Source organism: Nylanderia fulva, unplaced genomic scaffold (genome assembly GCF_048542155.1).
Source record: "Nylanderia fulva isolate GAGA-0341 unplaced genomic scaffold, ASM4854215v1 Scaffold178, whole genome shotgun sequence".
NCBI classification, from domain to species: domain Eukaryota; kingdom Metazoa; phylum Arthropoda; class Insecta; order Hymenoptera; family Formicidae; genus Nylanderia; species Nylanderia fulva.
In genome coordinates, this window is record NW_028190033.1 from 130,281 (window position 1) to 144,746 (window position 14,466).

General features: G+C 30.3%; 1 protein-coding gene and 1 long non-coding RNA gene across 5 annotated transcripts; one reads left to right on the top strand and one right to left on the bottom strand.

Annotated features, from left to right (window-relative positions):
- Positions 1-1,730: 1,730 nt before the first annotated feature.
- Positions 1,731-4,059, top strand: LOC146723664 (uncharacterized). Its single transcript, XR_014924446.1, has 3 exons — positions 1,731-1,837; positions 2,288-2,695; positions 2,780-4,059. It is a non-coding gene; the product is annotated as an uncharacterized LOC146723664 (long non-coding RNA).
- Positions 4,060-5,355: 1,296 nt separating this feature from the next.
- On the bottom strand, positions 5,356-11,304 carry LOC114940983 (palmitoyltransferase ZDHHC6). Of its 4 annotated transcripts, XR_014924447.1 has the most exons (9): positions 11,100-11,304; positions 10,019-10,200; positions 9,392-9,466; positions 9,026-9,110; positions 7,884-8,158; positions 7,509-7,721; positions 6,206-6,393; positions 5,831-6,065; positions 5,356-5,691 (listed from the first exon to the last, which is right to left on the bottom strand). XR_014924447.1 is itself a non-coding variant. In XM_085481373.1 (8 exons), the coding sequence occupies exons 1-8, from the start codon at positions 11,152-11,154 to the stop codon at positions 5,924-5,926; spliced, it is 1,215 nt and encodes a 404-aa protein (XP_085337499.1). In that variant the 5' UTR covers positions 11,155-11,304; the 3' UTR covers positions 5,356-5,923. The 4 variants fall into 4 exon arrangements, 3 of the variants coding, with proteins under 3 accessions (XP_085337499.1, XP_085337500.1, XP_029171620.1); XM_085481373.1 differs by having other exon boundaries at positions 5,356-6,065; XM_085481374.1 differs by lacking the exon at positions 11,100-11,304 and adding an exon at positions 10,755-11,073 and having other exon boundaries at positions 5,356-6,065.
- Between the last annotated feature and the right edge of the window lie 3,162 nt (positions 11,305-14,466).

Here is a 14,466-nt window from a genome sequence, read left to right on the forward strand (position 1 = left end):
CCGCTCTAGGAAGGCTATCTTTTAAAATTTTATGAAAGAAGGAAGCAATATTATATAGAGAAGTATTTATTGAGGAAACTATTAATCTAAAAGGAATATTTTCCTTGTGGATCTTGGGGAGCCCATAGGCTTTAGGAAGAAGAGAGTCGCTTGAAAATAAATAATAGTATTCTTTTTTGTTGATGAAATCTTTTTTCAACCATTTTTTTAAACAAATATTGAGGTCTTTTTCTATTTTTGTTGATGGATTGTTTTTAACTATGGTATACGTAGAATCGTCATTTAGGAGTCTCTCAATTTTTTTTATATAAAATTCTTTTTCTAGTGCGACTGTAATGCTGCCTTTATCTGCTCTAGTAAATAAAATATTAGGATTTTGATTGCAGAATTTAATTGTGTCTTTATGCATGTGAAGTAATTTTTCTTGTATGTCCGTTTTTTTGTCGTTCTTGTTTAAAAATAATGAAAATTGTGGAATGGCAGCATTACGAATCGAAGTACGATTTCTGATCCCGTTAGAATTGCTTTCTATATCTTTGATGAATTCGTGTATAGCTACTTTTTTATTTAAGTTAACTGGTAGACTAAATTCACCTCCCAATTGTAATAGATTGGTTACATTGGGGGGAATATTTTTATCAGTTAAATTAATAAACCATTTCTGGTTGGTTTGTTGTAAAGGATTATGTGTAGCACAACGAAAACTGTTGGCAGAAACAGTGTTATCAACAATGTTTGTCGATGAAACCGTTGTTTTCAATTCAATAGAATCAATATTTTTAATGTATTCTGTTTCATGCGATTTACGCAGCCATAGGAATTTTTTCTTATGTATGAGATATAATTTTTGGTTGAACAAAGAAAAGGAATTGCAATGGTGATTTAAAATTTCCTGCCAGATATAAGATGGTAAAAGATTTTGGAGAATTTGGAATTGCCTTGATCGTTTTTTATTAAGTGAGTTTAATGTTCTATATAAATCAAAAATCTCTATGTTAAGAATTTCAGTTCTGATGTTATGCAACAAACCACGCATCCTATTTTTTGATTTGTAGTGGTAGAAAACGAATTTATTGTTACAGAAATTACGCAAATGGTTGGGAAACAGACAATATCTCTTACATTCCCTTAAAAATTTCAACTTCGACATTGCTCTAATTATCGCATAATTAAAATTTAGCCAAGATTTAAAATGTTTTAACGTTTTTAGACCAAAACAGTTATAAATAAAACTAGAATTAAACCGATGGTATTTGAACGGGTAATTAGTCCCACGCATTATAAGGCCAGCGTTTATTAAAATTAATTAATGAAAAACTAAAAAGATATGTATACATACATAATTTTTTGATGTATTGCCCAAAGTCAACGTCATAAAAATTAGGACCCTTGAATTACACGAACGCTACGCGCGAAAGACGAAACCTCGGTATCGATTCTGTAACTTTTTCTAAAGTGAAAACGTAAAAAGTGAAAAATTTCTGCTAATCACACATTGATTTTAAAATGAAATCCATGTGCTATTGGCGGAAATTTTTCACTTTTCACGTTTTCACTTTAGAAAAAGTTACAGATTCGATACCCAGTGGGTTTTCAACTTCGTTCTTAGCTGAATAGTACGGATATGAACCATATCACGGAATCGAACCATTTACCCTGCTTTTTACCGAGCGTCACGACGTAGTTTATGTTCACTTTGTCAAGGGGCGCACTAGTACACGAGGCGCAGATCCTGGTGGCCGGCGTTAGCCGTTCTCAGGTTTCTCTCTGGTTTTTCTCTGGCGGCTAGCAGATATTTCACAGTAAAAAAAGCACAAGAAAGGAGAAAGAAGCAAAGGTTCGTTTCAAGCTTGGCTTTAATAAATAATTCTTCTATACATCTGAGTAAGATAATCGAGCAGCATTCAACTGAGGGTGCGTTCCGTTATGCACTGCAAGTACTGGCACTATGACGTCATGCAAGTGTACTGTTGACAGCGTTCCTTTTTAATTTTGTGCACTTTGAAGCTACTGCAAAATAGTAAAACGGAACGCACTACAGTACGCTTTCAGCAGACTTTTAACTAACCTTTTTCGCTAATAATCATCGAGTGAAAAATTGGTGAAATGGATAATACCATTATTGCATTAATTACATATAATTTAATCGAGAATATATATGATTCGAGTGAGTCATCAAGTGAAAGCGATTTGGAAATGGAATTAATAAATGAAATGAGACGACAAATTAAAATACCTAGAATAAAATGTAAAAATTACGTTAAAAATATTGTATCATTATATTCAGATATGGAATTTAAAAGTTAGTTCCATCGTACACATGGAGGTAGCCATCTTGATTACTGCGAGTGCTTTACCTCGCCGGTTGCAGTAATCGCAACAGGAAATAACGTCAAAATTAATGACGTCATATACTCATGATAGTACTTTCGCAGTGCACTGCTATCTATATCGGAACGCTATTGGTAGTACTGCCAGTACTTGCAGTGCATAACCCAAGATGAACGCACCCAAGATGATCTCACAGCAAACTGAAAACTGAAGCACTCAGCATTGTCCATTTATTACACAGTGTTTCTATCACGGCATTTGTTTCTTCTATCAGATAATTTTGTCGCCTTCTACTCAAGAGTGAACATATTTTTTATACGTTCCTTGTGAAATCTTGTTCAAAGAAGCTGAAACAATTCCGATTGTAAGTCCCGTGACAGTTTCACATTTCTATATATTTTCATATTTATTTATTTATTCATATTCTCTTTTTTGTTTCTATTTTTAGTTCTATGTAAAATGTGTGATAACATAAGGAGGAAAAGAGCTAAGCGAAGTTTTGCAGAAGCCTGGCTCAATGATGAACGATTTAAATCTTGGATACGCAAGGTATCATCTGACGATAGCCTTTATCATTGCACAATATGCGACAAAAATATTTCATGCAACACACATATTTTACGACATGTAAATTCTGCATGTCATAAAGAGAATTTGAAAGAAAGTGGATCATTATTAAATAACGTCAATAAAAAATCAAAGAAGAAAATAGTAGAAAGACGTAAATTTAATCTTAAATGGCTAGAGAATAAATTGTTTAAGCCATGGCTACGTGTAGTGCCAAATGACAGATATTCATTTTTTTGCACATTATGTGAAAAATCTATGGTCGGTGGTTTATCGCAAATTTATCGCCACGGGGAATGCAAAGCACACATACAAAATAAAAAACAAATAGAAACAGAGTATGGAAATATGAATGAAAATATGGATGAAAATAGTAATATGAGAGACGAAACACTTTCGTCGTTTGAAGAACGAAAGAAAGCAGCAGAAATTCGATTTGTCGCGTTAATTGCTGATAAGAATATTTCGCATAAAACTGCAAAAGAAATTCTTAGGTTTTTCCAAGAAGTAGAAGATTTTAACATATTGAAAAATATACACATATGAGTCAAACAAAAATATAATATTTGAATATAATGGTCCAGTTGAGACTGTGTGGTCCACAGTATTCAAAATATAAAATTATTTTATTTTTTATTGAAATATAAATCATTTTATTTTATTTTTATTGACAAAGCAGCTGATTTGAAAAATAAGTGGTTTTTTGTTCACAATGTTAATCCTGAAACATTAGATATTCACACAATCAGTTAAATTCATATTAATGTGAAAAATAACAGTGTGTCAAAATTAATTCATACAATTATATGTGAAATGTGAAAACATTCCATTTTTAAATATCATTATTTTATTATGCAACAATGCATCTGACATGATAGAAAAATATTTATTTTCAAAAAAAGTTAAAATTTTGTCAAAATTTATTAAATATTAATTATTCTGCTGCATTGACTGCACATGTGGCCTGTATTAAAATACTGGAATGTTGCAAAGACTTTTTAAGATCATGAATTATGAATAATAATATTATTAAATATCCCAAGCGTGTTATTTAAGAATATAATAAATTTTTTCAGGAACTAAAATGTAAAAGTTTAAAGTTTTTTTGATCGAAATAATTATAAATAAAAAGCAAAGTCAAGAAAATATTTATTTTTTATAATGCAAAATCCTGTCATAAATGTATTTTTGCTTTTTTTAAAATATATTTTAAATTTTTTTTTTAAATGTGTAATTTTCTAATTAACTTCGAAAACAAAATCTCATTTATTCCAGTTAAATCAATAGGTTTTTTAACAATAGTTTTTAAACACTTTTTGAGACCAGATTTGAGACATTTTTAAAATTGTATGTAATAACTTTCAATATTTTCAGAAAAAATCTTTAAATACCATAAATTTAGCATCAGAATATGACAACTACTTTGACATGAAAGAAAGACACGTAATGGAGAAGTAGGAAAAAATTTTCCAACTTAAGTATCTCAATTTGAAATCTCTTTTGAATGCTGTTAGATCTTTTTCAAATTTGAATGCCAGGAAGAATTTTCTTTCCTATCAGACTTAAAAACAGAAAAACTAAATAAACTTTCTATTTGTATAAATGCTATTTGTGTATTCAAATTCGCACTAAAAAAGAAAGAAACCGATTTTATCTATGCAGATTAACATAAATCATTGTCTATTATGTTGTTGGATAAATTATATTTTACTTATCATAAGAAGAGAGTCTTACTATATATGCTGCTGATATTGATGATATTGCTGGTCCATCATTAATAATATGCAATAATAATTGTTGAAAAGAAATAAAAATATCTTGTCCACAAAAAACCACTTGTAAAGGATGTACAAAAATATATTGTCTATAAAAGATAGACATATATAATGTGGTATAATAGGGCTCCAGGCGAAGGTCCACTCTAAAAAAACCTAATGCGCCATTGGTGTTACCTCCTGGGTGGTGAGGAAAAGCACCATTCATTATTTTAAGCCAATGACAAAATATGCTTGGTATACGTCATTGTTGTATATTGTCATTCTGTTACAAATATATATATGTAAAAAAAAATCAATCATGAAACGATTCTTTTCATCTATCTTGTGTACAAATAAATATTAAGCAAAAATTATCAAAAATTGAAATATTTAATAAAAAAATAAATTATTTCGTCGACCAGTCAATCCAGCTAAAATAAAACAACAGTTACTTTTCCTAGCTCTTAAAAAATATTGTATCTTCCACCTTTTCCTCTTAAATTTAAAATGCCATATAATTTTCTCCTGACTTTAGTTTGAATATATTTCTAATTTTTTTGCTTTTATTTCTCTTGCCAAAAGAATTGTTCAAAAGAATAGCCTTAAAGAATCGTCCAAAAAAATACAGGTATAACTACAGGTATACACAATTTATAAAAATTTCTTGTTACAATGACAATAAGAATAATATGAATGATGATTAGGTTTCTCAATAAATATTTTAATACACTGAGACTTTGTTTGGTAACATATCTGTTCAGAGCATGTAGAGCAAAAATATATTTCATTGTGTAAAACAAATTCAAATCAGTTGAGTCTATTAAAAAAAATTTAATCAGTTCTTAGTGAGATTCAATCTAAAGTATTAAATCTAAGGTACTCGCTATTGGGCTATTTGCATATAAATACAGTTTCCGTTTCGCTGTTGTTGACACTATCGTATCTCTTGACAAGTTGAATAGGTCGTATTTTTGCCGCATTTTTGTGACATCCTGATAGTAGATTATGTTGATTATGCTGAATTTCTGCTCTTTCTCTGCAATCAATTTCTGATACAGCAATATGCTACTAATGATAAAAAACACTGCTTAATTTTTATTGTATTTCCATCATTATATTGACGAACCATACTATTTAAACCATACTATTTAATAAAGACGCATTTCGAAATTTACTGTAAAATCACTATTGAGTTTGCCACATTGCTGGTACACTGCTAGCATTTTGTTAATTATTCTCATAGCCAGTTGTTCACATTTCTTCAAAGTTTAATTGTCCTTAAGCAAATTATCTGAATCATGCAATTCATTTTCTATTACTTCAATCACACAGGGACGTGGAAACCACCCTCTTATACGTTTCGATCCATCATTTCCTCCCTTTTGTTCTTTTTCTCCAAACAGCCAATATCTGTAAAAAATTGCATTCATTAAAAAACTGCATTTATCATACGATAAATTTTATATACATACACATAACAAAGGCACACCATTCACATAAATAAAAGCAGTTTATTATAAAACTAATAGAATTAACAATTTGAAACATACTTTTTCCAACGTGTTACAACCACAATATCATCTACATTCAATTTGATACGCGGTTCATCAGTGCAAGGTGGATGACAAAACACATTACAGCCATATCTAACTGGTAATTTTGATCCTGAAGCAGGTTTTATAACTCTATATTTGCGGGCTCTTTTCCGTTTATCTAGTTTTTGTGCGATTTGCTCCCTCTATAAAAGACGATATGCTAAATTTATATTACATAGTATATAGTATATACAGGATAATTCATTTTTTTTAAACAAAAGTTTTTTTACATTGAGGGGGACATAAGATTGTGCCATTGATTTGATCTTGTATAATCATTTGGAGGTCACCTTCAATTTCTTAAATAGAACCTACTATTTTTTATTACATATTCTTGTAGCTTATCTCGAAAGCTTTCCAAAACATTATAATAAAGTATTTTCCTCTTAAGTACTCTTTGAGTTATTAAGGTTTAAAGTTAACCATTTTTTGACATAAAATGTAAAATATCTGGTAAAATATTCAGATTTTGGTAATCATATCTTAATACTTTTATGTATGGAATTATGACACCAATCAATTGGTGTAAAGAAAATAAGTTGGTTTTAAAAAAAAGTACACAGCTGCATTGCTACAAATTACATACTTTTGTGCAACCGGCGCGCAGAAAGTCGCCCTTTACGCACATGATGGGATTTTAGGAAGAGCTCCCTTTCCACGCACCAGTCACACAAAATATCGTAGTCAACATGTGCGGGGATCGTGCGGATTGTCACACTCGACTTCGCCTTGTGCACCAAACTTCCGCACTCTCGGCCGATTTACGATCCCCCGCACTTGTTAACTAATATACTATTTTTTTAAATAATTATTTGATCTCACTATTCTGTGCATAAGTATTAAAGTAAGATTATCGAAAACTGAATATTTTACAAGATATTTTACATTTTATGTAAAAAAAATGGTTAACTTTAAACCTTAATAACTCAAAGAGTACTTAAGAGGAAAATACTTTATTATAATGTTTTGGAAAGCTCTCGAGATAAGCTATAATATGTAATGAAAAATAGTAGATTCCATCTAAAATATTGAAGGTGACCTTTACCGGCTTTCAAATGATTATACAAGGTCAAACTGATGACATCATCTTATGCCTCCTTGAAGTCAAAAAACTTTTATTTGAAACTTTTTTGTATATCTCAGTTTTCGAAATATTTGCCTGGAGCGATTAAAATAAATCACCCTATATAAAATATGTAAAATATTTCCTATATAATTTTATTATATAAATATAACGCATTAATCGTAATAAAATCACCGTTAATGTGTATTGATCACAGCCATCGATAATGGGCCATGTAATGCCATCGCCAACTGGAGTACAATCCCAAGTAAAGATCTGATTAATATTGAAACGCCATCCTTTTGAATATGGATGTACATATTCAGCTTCCATATTATCTCGCCGGCATCGCGCCTTTTCCAAAATCCAATCTTCTATTTCTGTTCGATTTCTCACAATAGCTAACATCTGTGCAATTTAAAGGATGCATAAAATATTTAAATATATTTAAATTTTAAATAAATTAAATTCAAAATAAAATTTAATATATAAAATTTATAAAATTGAGCAAAAAATTAAAAAAATGTTTACATTTAGCTAGAAACTCCAAGAGATGCCAGAATTATTTACCTGAAAGTACAGCAACATTCCCACTGCAAGTACAACTCCGATTGATAAACCAATACTAAATACTACTAATATTAATGTAAAAATTGATGGTGGTGGGAATGGTAATGGCTTCATAGATAATACAGTCGTAACCCAGGAAATTAATATAACAGTGGAGACGCAACAACCACCGACTGCACTTGCTAAAAATGCCGTAAAATGGCCATGATTATAATGTCCAACGCATGTATTTATCCATGGACAATGATGGTCCATTTTCATTACGCAGCGATCACCTAAAAATAAATAATTCAATAAAATAAAAAATTAATAAAAGAGAATTTTAGGATAACAAAGAAAATAATGTGCAAAATTTAAATGTCACAACGAGATTATAAGAGAATTTTCACAATTTAAGTTTATTAAGAATAAATATATTTATCAACGTTTTTTTACCATTTGTAAGGCTAATGCAGCAACCGATCGGAAATCACGTCACGTCATAAATTATAAGGATATAATATTTTTAGCTAAGTAAGTATATGTGTTGCTTACAATTAGTATTGTTTTTTTATTAATAAAATATATTTATAGAAAATATCAAAAATTATGATACAAGCAAAATGATGATTCCTGTAAATATAAATCAAATATGTACAATAAAAAATTTTTTATACAAAGCTTTATTTTCAAGAAAATCGACTTTACAGCTCCATCTAGCATGTGCAATTAATTTCAGACTTTATAAATCATACCTTATATATACACACACTACTATTTTTGTTTGTGTTTTGTGTATACAAAATTTTGTGTATTACTTGATAAAAATTAAAAACGTGTAAATTGATAGTTGTAAATTGATAATTGTTTCTAAATACAAACAAAAATAATTGTATGTAGTAAGACTGTTGAATTTTTATTATTAATTTTTGTTATAAAGTATTCAATCGTTTTTCAGTCAATTTTCTCGAAAATAAAATCTTGTAAAAATTACATTTCTGCATTTTTTGTATTTACATAAGGAATCCTCTTCATTTTGCTTGTACTATGATTTCCAATATATCCTGTATATAAGAAAGGATTTATCTTTAATCTTAAATCAGATTATTGATAAGTTAAAAGAGAATATTTATAATAATTATATATGTTATATGAATGCTTACATTTTCTACAATGATGTGATCTTGGTGCCTTATATCCTTGACAGACAACACAATATTGTAAGTATTGTGTATCTGTAATTTTCTCCTAAATGCAAATTACGTTGATAAGTAATAACATAATAACATTAATGTAATAACTTTAATGTAATTTTTATTACTTAAAATAATTTATATGTATATATTTAATATCTGTATTATTTGAAATAGATGCATTTAAAATGTAAATACAAAATATAAAATGCCTTTTTCCATATATTTTTCCACAATTTTCCATTTGAATGATTTTTATTAACAATTTCCTATTTGAAATGAATTTTTCTAGTAAACTAAAAATTAATCAAAATATCAATAATATATAATTAGTACCATGTCTTTATCGTTGGTTCTAATTATGAAACTTTGTAGAAGGAAAAGGGAAGTTCCTCTAGTAAAGTTATTTTTCTGAAAATATGTTCCACTTCTAAAGAGCATTGCTAATCAAAATGTCATTTTAAAAGAATAATTGAATGTCTGTTTCTGTTATATATCTCTCTAAATATAGACAAACATTTTTTGTAATCGCATATGTATTTTTGTAATTTAATGTTTGTAATTCAAATTTATATTTAAAAAAATAAAAATTTGAATATAAGAAATAATAGTAAGAAATATAAATAATAAAAATTAAGAATTTAAATATAAATATAAAAATGTAAGTATTAAAAAAAATTATATTCTCATCTTAAAAACCATTTAAAAAATGCCCATTTTTTATTTGTTACTTTAAATGAATATTTATACAAGATTTTGCATTCTGCATTTTTAAATGGAAAGATTCCAAAATTCCTCTTGCATTTTCTATCGCAAATGAATTTGAACACTCATGTTGTCAAATAACAAATGTATAATAAAGTGACAGAAAATTAGTTTAACAGAACAATTTCTAAAGAATCCCACCTGTGAAAATAAGGGATAGATAGAAAAATTTTGTTAAAAATGTGTAATATATATTACCGGCGTCCATTTTAATGAAAGATATCCAGGACCCTCAAAAATTGCGCTGATGAAATGAAACAAAGTTAATCCACTCAAAGTGAAGAACAATAAAAAACTAGCAGCAGCTGGAATGCTTTCTTGCGGAGACCACCATTGTTTGCTGCAGTGTATTGTCATTAACGTAATTATCTTGATAATTGCTGCAACACAGATCAATATATGAGGCGCTATAAATATTTTCAAATTATTTTCATTATGTCAATTATAATAAATCTTTTAATCAGTGTTTGCTATTATCTTAATAAAATTATATAGATAATCATCTAGGTGAAACTTTAGCGTCATCTTATCTTTATATAGATAATAAAAATATTTAATTAAAATAAGGGCTAAAAATATAAAAATATCTATTATCTATATCTGCATCTTAGATAAAAAAAAGTATTATTTTTACTAAATTATCTAGAATAACTTTCAGATAATTTTGATTTAGATTCATAGCATGTAAAAATACTTAAATAGTAGAACTTAAGCAGTAAGTGATAAAAATTTATAAATAAAAATATGAATATATTTGTCACATATATTTGTATATTCCTTTTCATTATTCCTAAACATTTTTTTTATAATTGTTTACATAAGCAGTCTTAAAAATTATTTAGAAAATTATCTAACCATATAATTTTCTTTTATTATTTATTATTATTTTATTATTTTATATTATTTATTATTATTTAAAATTTTTATCGCTTACTGCTCAAGATGAATTTATATATTTCTCTCATCTAGCTAACTTTAAAATCATCTAAGCACTGCTTATAATAATAAAATTGATCGGAACGACGATGAAAAGCCGGTCTTTTTCTTCTTCTTAATCTTTTTTGACCCAGTCAAGGAGGTTACTTTTGGCCATCAGCGGGTTATAATTCATATTTAAAAACAGAATTGATAACGGGACACGATCAGTGGGTTATACTTTGTAATGATACTAGGACCAGAACGGAACACAAAGAAAAAATTTTTTCAGACGAAATACGTCTGAACGCATCAAAGGACGCAAACGAACTTATGAAAGGCCGGTTGACAGCAGTCCCTTTACCTAAAGCAGAGAGCGGTCCCCAATGACATATCTTCCTCAGTAAACTAATGCACATGTTCTAACCATAGAAAAATGTCGAACGAGAACATGAATTTCAATCGGTCCTCATTCGATTAAATTCTCGTAAACGTCCTGCATTTTATGCCGTCATGACTGCACATTTCCACAGTTTAAAGTGGGGAGCACACACGTTTGCATAGACGCATAAGCGTAAGCATAAGAATCTTGATTGGTCTATAAACGTATGCATAAGAAATTCAACCAATCGAATTTCTTATGCATATGCTCATGCGCTTATGCAAAAGTGTGTGTCACGTCCGGACGATGGTTCCTTTTCTCTTCCTACGCCTAGGCTAGGGAGAAAAGAGGACGCTCTCTATTTTTTCTCTATACCCCAGGGACGCCGAGAGCTAGGATGTTGGAGATCTAGGGGATGGGAAGGCACTAGGATGGGGAATTGGAGTCACTAGTAGGCGTGGCGAAACCTCGTGTAAGATTCTTGAAGTTTTCTAAAATGGAGGTTACTTCGTCGGCGGTTGAATTGTCCGTCATAAAATCACAAACGACGTTAAATAATGCTTTGAATAACAATTTTAGCATAAACTCTTCTATAGTTCTATCGAAAATTACGCAGTTCATTTATAATTTAGAAAAAGGGGTCAAAATTGTCCTCGGGATATCTTATAATTTCTACTCTTAATTTCCCTTTGGGAATATAAAGATTTTCTACGAGGACTGCGAACAAATCGGCATCTATTAATCCTGTAGCTAAGTCAATTAATAGTCCGATAATAATATCGATAATAAAATAAAGACCTATTTTCCTGAGGTTTTGTACAGTCTTATCCGAAAATTTAGGTTTTATTTGAAATAACGAATAGGTAGTTTTATTTCATTTTATTAGGTATTTTATATGAGTATACAAATGTACTTAATTTAATTTTGCAAATAGGCTGTGTATTGGTCTATTTACATATCGTTCTCTGGTAATTGGTCCAGTAGTCTCGTATTTAAAACGATAATTTTTCTTGTGAGGTATCTTCTTTAGGTTTAGATTTCCTGTTTAATTCGAGGTAAGTTAATAGGTCTGAAGCGGCTGCCGGTAGATCTGGAGTGTGACCTTCCGTAGGCTCAGTTTTAATTCTATTAGACGCGAGTGTTAAAGCTGATTGTGAGTTGGTAGAGTTAGTAGAAATGCTAGTCTTCCAGAAGCTGCGCAATATGTATCGAGGAAACGAAATCGTCTCGATTGTTTTGATGCGAGGTTTATTGGCATTCGGTTCGCGTGTTAACCAACGCAGGCACGTGGCTACGTGCTTTGCACGGGTCTTTATGCCGGCTCGATGGTTTCGTTTATTTCGCCGTTCGTTTTTAGCTTTCCGGTTGCTCATCTACAATGGAGTTAGAATGCGTCTAGATCAAAGTATTTATTTGGTTTTATGTAGTAAGGGGAGATAAATGAGTAGTTTTCGGGAGGTGAAGGAAGTTCGATGGTGGGAAATGAGGCAAAATCATCAAGGGCAGAATTGTACTGCTTGATGATTGTAAAAGAATAGATATAGCAGGCGCGAAATAATCAAGAGCAGAACGCAGTGCTCAATGACTATTTAAGCATTGACGAGACAAAAAAAAAGATGCTCGACAATAGAGAAAGAAGGCGCAAAATCATCAAGGGCAGAAGACAAATTTTTTGCATTGCTCGATGATTATAAAAGAATAGAGGAAAAGGCTGAAAATCATCAAGGGCAAAAGACAAATTTTTTTGCACTGCTCGATGATTATAAAAGAATAGAGGAAGAAGGCTGAAAATCATCAAGGGCAGAAGACAAATTTTTGCACTGCTCGACGATTATAAAAGAATAGAGGAAAAAGGCTGAAAATTATCAAGGGCAGAAGACAAATTTTTGCACTACTCGACGATTATAAAAGAATAGAGAAAAGAGGGCACAGGAGAATAATAGTAGGATGATAATAATTATTGATCTAGCGCGACTTCTGAACAGAATTCAGATTCTCATGCAAGTAATATATTAGAGAACTCTTTTGTTAGTGTGAAAGGTACTTACCTTACGTTGGATGAACTTTTATATAGCGTCGCTCTACAGCACGTTCACCTGCCGTCACCCCTTTAGAAGACCTCGGTCGGGATGCGCGTAGTGAAATCAAAAGTACACAGATTCTGATGCTTTAAAGTTTTTTATTGTAACTCTCTTTACTTTACAAACTATGCGCGATCAAGAATTAATGAAGAAAGTCAACGTCGTCGACGGCGAACGCGTGACAAAGTTTCGTACAGAAATTTAAAGTGACACAAAGAGATGCAGTATTTATAGTGTGCCGTAATATGCCGAGTAATTATGCCGCGCAGATGCTGGGACCGCAGGGTTTATATACCCATCGAAATCGGAAAAAGTCTTTGTACCTTGCGCCCTTTGGTGGGGGTTCCTTCGTAAACTGTATCTCGAGATCATCGGTGCAAGTGATATGTGTGAAAAAAAAAGAAGGAGAGCCAATAGAATGTCTAGGAGAGCAATTTATATAATTTATTTTATATTACTTAAAATTAAGAAATAAAATTATAAGGTAGAAAATTGTCGCTAATATATGAGCGAAAGCGCTGAGAATTTCTAAATTATACGATTACAATTCCACGATGTAGTGGCGAGAGTTCGGTTTATTTATTTCGATTACATGATACAATATATGCCTTTTCTCTTAGTTATATTTACGTAAATCTTACCGTAATTTATTTATTATAGATTAGATCTTAAAATCTTAAATTCTTGAAATGTCATTTTTGATGAGATTATTCAATAATCTAGAAGGTAAGGTTTCGTGAATATAATTAACAAGTTAACACCCGATAAAATGGCGTTTCTCAAATTAGGCATCGCTAGAGATTTATGGAATCTTTATAATAACTTTATCAAGGCTAGAGTTTTTATTATAAAGGTGGTTGAAGTATTTTATCGATCATTCAAGTATTCGAAATATTATAATTATATTATATTATTATGTTATGATTCCATAAGTTCTATTGTTTCTTAATCTTGAACATGTTAGTGTTGCATTTATATCCGGTTCAGTTAGACGCACGAATGTACACGTGTGGTTGGAAGTATGTGCTCCGGTATGGTCTAGTGACGCTGTCCGATTGGCTGAGCCGCTTAGTTAGAACTAGGAAGATTCTATATGTTAGTAAAATACGGTTAGTAAAATCGTCCCAATAATTATGAATAATGAATAATAATAGTAATATTGAGAAATACAATTGCATTTCTTAAGTAATTATTCAAAAGGATTTGTAGCGCACAAAAATACGGTTTCGAAAAATGACGGGATGTTACAGTATGCTTCCCGCTTAAAG